This window comes from Cardiocondyla obscurior, unplaced genomic scaffold (genome assembly GCF_019399895.1).
Source record: "Cardiocondyla obscurior isolate alpha-2009 unplaced genomic scaffold, Cobs3.1 scaffold48_0_253740, whole genome shotgun sequence".
In the NCBI taxonomy this organism is placed as follows: Eukaryota; Metazoa; Arthropoda; class Insecta; order Hymenoptera; family Formicidae; genus Cardiocondyla; species Cardiocondyla obscurior.
Genome location: NW_027228796.1, coordinates 199607 through 202628, shown reverse-complemented (window position 1 = coordinate 202628; position 3022 = coordinate 199607). Strand labels below are relative to the sequence as shown.

General features: G+C 56.6%; 1 protein-coding gene across 1 annotated transcript; it reads right to left on the bottom strand.

Moving 5' to 3' along the window:
* Window positions 1-357: 357 nt before the first annotated feature.
* On the bottom strand, window positions 358-825 carry LOC139112760 (uncharacterized). The gene has a single exon (XM_070673821.1). It carries the CDS (start codon window positions 823-825, stop codon window positions 358-360), a length of 468 nt encoding a protein of 155 aa, XP_070529922.1.
* Window positions 826-3022: the final 2197 nt, after the last annotated feature.

The following is a 3022-nucleotide window of genomic DNA, read 5'->3' as shown; positions in this document are numbered from 1 at the left end:
AGCCCCGCACTGGTGGCAGCACGCCGTGGGCTCACGACCAATTCGGCACAGATAATCCCCGAAACACCCATGTCCGGAGACCATCTGTGCCGACCTGGGTGAGGCGATAACACGCCCCCTTATCCACTCCTAACACCGGGGCTAATGCCCTAATGTGCGGCGGGCTGGTGCACCTGACGCGCTAAGACTTGCGCGCCACCAGCCCAGCATATCATTTCTCGCCTGCTTCCTTAGGCGCGCCATAATGGCGGCTGTGGGGCAGAGTCCTCCTCTTCATACGGGAGACACGCTCATATATCTGAGCGCGCTCCCGAGCAACCGCTTCAGCGGTGGGAGTCCCCAAGCACCGTAGCGGCGTCACACCGTACGGTAGCAGCGGGCGACTCGTATGGCCACTCCGCGCATGGTGCGGCGCAGAGTGGCAGTTGTGGCGCGATGACAGTGCGCTAAGTCGCCCGCAAAGATCGGTGCGCCGTACATAGCCACCGACTGTACAGTCGTCGCATAAAGACGCCGCACCCTTCCTGATGGGCCCCCAAGATTGGGCATTAGACGGCCAAGTGCCGCTGAAATCTTGCCCAATCTGGGGGCAAGTTGAGCGAAGTGCTCGCCGAATTTCCATTTGCTGTCCAGAATGAGCCCCAGATATTTAATATGGGGACTCACCTGAACAGCCGAACCACTCACCAAGATGGAGGAATGAGGAGGGGGAAGGGAGTTTGCAGAGGCACCGCAAAACACTAGTGCCTCCGTTTTTTCCGGGGCCACCCTTAGTCCCATTCTCTGAACCGCCCCGACTACTGCCGCCACAGCCACTTCGCCCATAGCCCGGGCCTCCCACCAGTTGTCACCCCGGGCCAGCACAAGTGTGTCATCGGCGTAACACACTGCGCTGCAACCCGGGGAAGCGCAGTCTAAGGACTCTGTCGTACGCGAGGTCCCAAAGCAGGGGGCCAAGCACAGACCTGTGGGACCCCGCGATCTACCATTCTGGAGACCCTACCCTGGCGGTCCAGTACTCCAGCGTCCTACCATCAAGGTAAGAACGCATAACTCGTTGGAGGTGATCGGGGACCTGGAGTAATCTAACGCTTCCCGATCACCCTCCACGGCAGGGTGTTGAAAGCATTTGTCACATCCAATGACACCGCTAACAACACCCCGCCATCCCTCGTAGCAGCTTCCGCCAGGGCTCTAACGCGTGAAATCGCGTCAATCGTTGAACGCCCCGGACGGAAGCCGTATTGCTCCTCGTGGAGTCCATTCTCCCGACCTGCCAGATGCTGGACGAGGCGGGCAGCGATAATTCGCTCCAATAACTTCCCGACCTCGTCCAACAAGCAGATTGGTCGGTACGAGGAGGGAGTACCCCCGGGTTTGCCGGGCTTAGGAATCAAAGTGAGAAGGGCTTTCTTCCAAGCCCGGGGAAAGACTCCCTCCCGCAGACATGCATTAAATACTTGCCCAACCTGTTTGGGCAATACTTTTCCGGCCGCCAAGGCCACAACTTTACCGGGGACGCCGTCAGGACCCGGTGCCTTATTAGCCTTGAGTCTCCTGACGGCGCCGATCAGCTCCTCTTCTGAAATCTCCCACTCTTCTTGCCATTGAAGGTCCCCTTCGGCTTGGGGAATAACAGGTCCCTCATTTGGTGGAAATAAAGTATTCACCACCCCTTTAAAACTGAGGGCTAACTGCTCTGTCACGGGAGGCGCCCAAGATCGAAGCTTGCCCAAAACTATTTTGTATGGGCGCCCCCATGGATCCTCTTCCAATGTTTGAAGGAGTTCGTCCCAAGCTTTGGCCTTGGCAGCCGCAATGGCAGCCTTAAGTTTTCCGCAAGCCTCCCTGTAGTCAGCATACCTGCTGGCTATGATCTCGGGAGACCGTCCTCGAGAACGCGCGCGTGTAAAGCCACGTCTATTGTGGACGGAGGCACGTCTAAGTTCGGCGATTTCTTCCGTCCACCAATATGCAGCACGATGGGGTTTAGAGGGAGTGGCCCTAGGCATAGACGCCTCACAAGCGTCAGTAAGTGTACGTCTAAGCCACTCAACTCCTTCGTGCGCCGATAACCCCGCCGGATTTTGCGACCAAGTCGCAGCTTCCAGTGCGGCCTCCAATTGGCCACACTCCAATTTCTTAAGAGCCCATCTTGGTCGTCCCCTGTTGACGAACCGTCGGGCTCTTACATTCCGCAGAGTGGTGCCGAGAGACATTTGGATGTATAAGTGATCCGAAAGCGTCTCCTCGTCCACCACCTGCCAACCTGACACCAATGCGCGCGCGGAGGGAGATATCCAAGTCAGATCAACTATTGATTCACCCCTCCACGCAACGCAAGTACTAGCAGCTCCCTCATTGGCAAGAAGGAGCCCCAATGCTGCCGCCCAATTAACCAGGGCTTCACCCCGACGATCAGACCTCGGGGAACCCCATGCGACGTGTTTCGCATTGAAGTCCCCCGCTATTAACACTTGCCCAGATAAACAGGACCTCAAGACCGAGCCTAAGATCTCTAATCGATCCTCAAAATCAGAAAAGGACAGTGAGGGGGAGATGTAGACGCCAACGATGGTAAACTTTCCCCACTTAACCCCTACGTATCCATCTCCTTTTCCCCATAAAGTACAGAGAGGAGAGATGTTATGCCATGTAATGGCAACCAATACATTATCACCCACCCAGCGGGAGTGACCGGGCGGAACAGGTGTGGCTCCGCAGCTACGCCAATACATGAGCCACGGGCCGCCACGCTGTGGACAAACAAGTCCTGGGCACGGCGGGCATGGTTCAGATTGGCCTGGAGGATTATGGCGGTGAAAGCGAGGCCGTTGCAGCCTCCTCCAGGCTGTTACTTCCTTCGGCCAATGTAATAACCATTGGCTCTTTGCTACTTTGTTCCAATGGAACTTGTCCGTCTACCTCCATGGCAGTGGTTACAGAAGAAGTCCTTATACTCGGACTTTTGTCCGGAAACACTATTTTGCCTGCTTTGGACTTCGCAGGACATGCACGTCCG

Coding starts and splice junctions, on each gene's coding strand:
- LOC139112760 (XM_070673821.1), bottom strand. CDS start 825: ATGGGCGAAGTGGCTGTGGCGGCAGTAGTCGGGGCGGTTCAGAGAATG.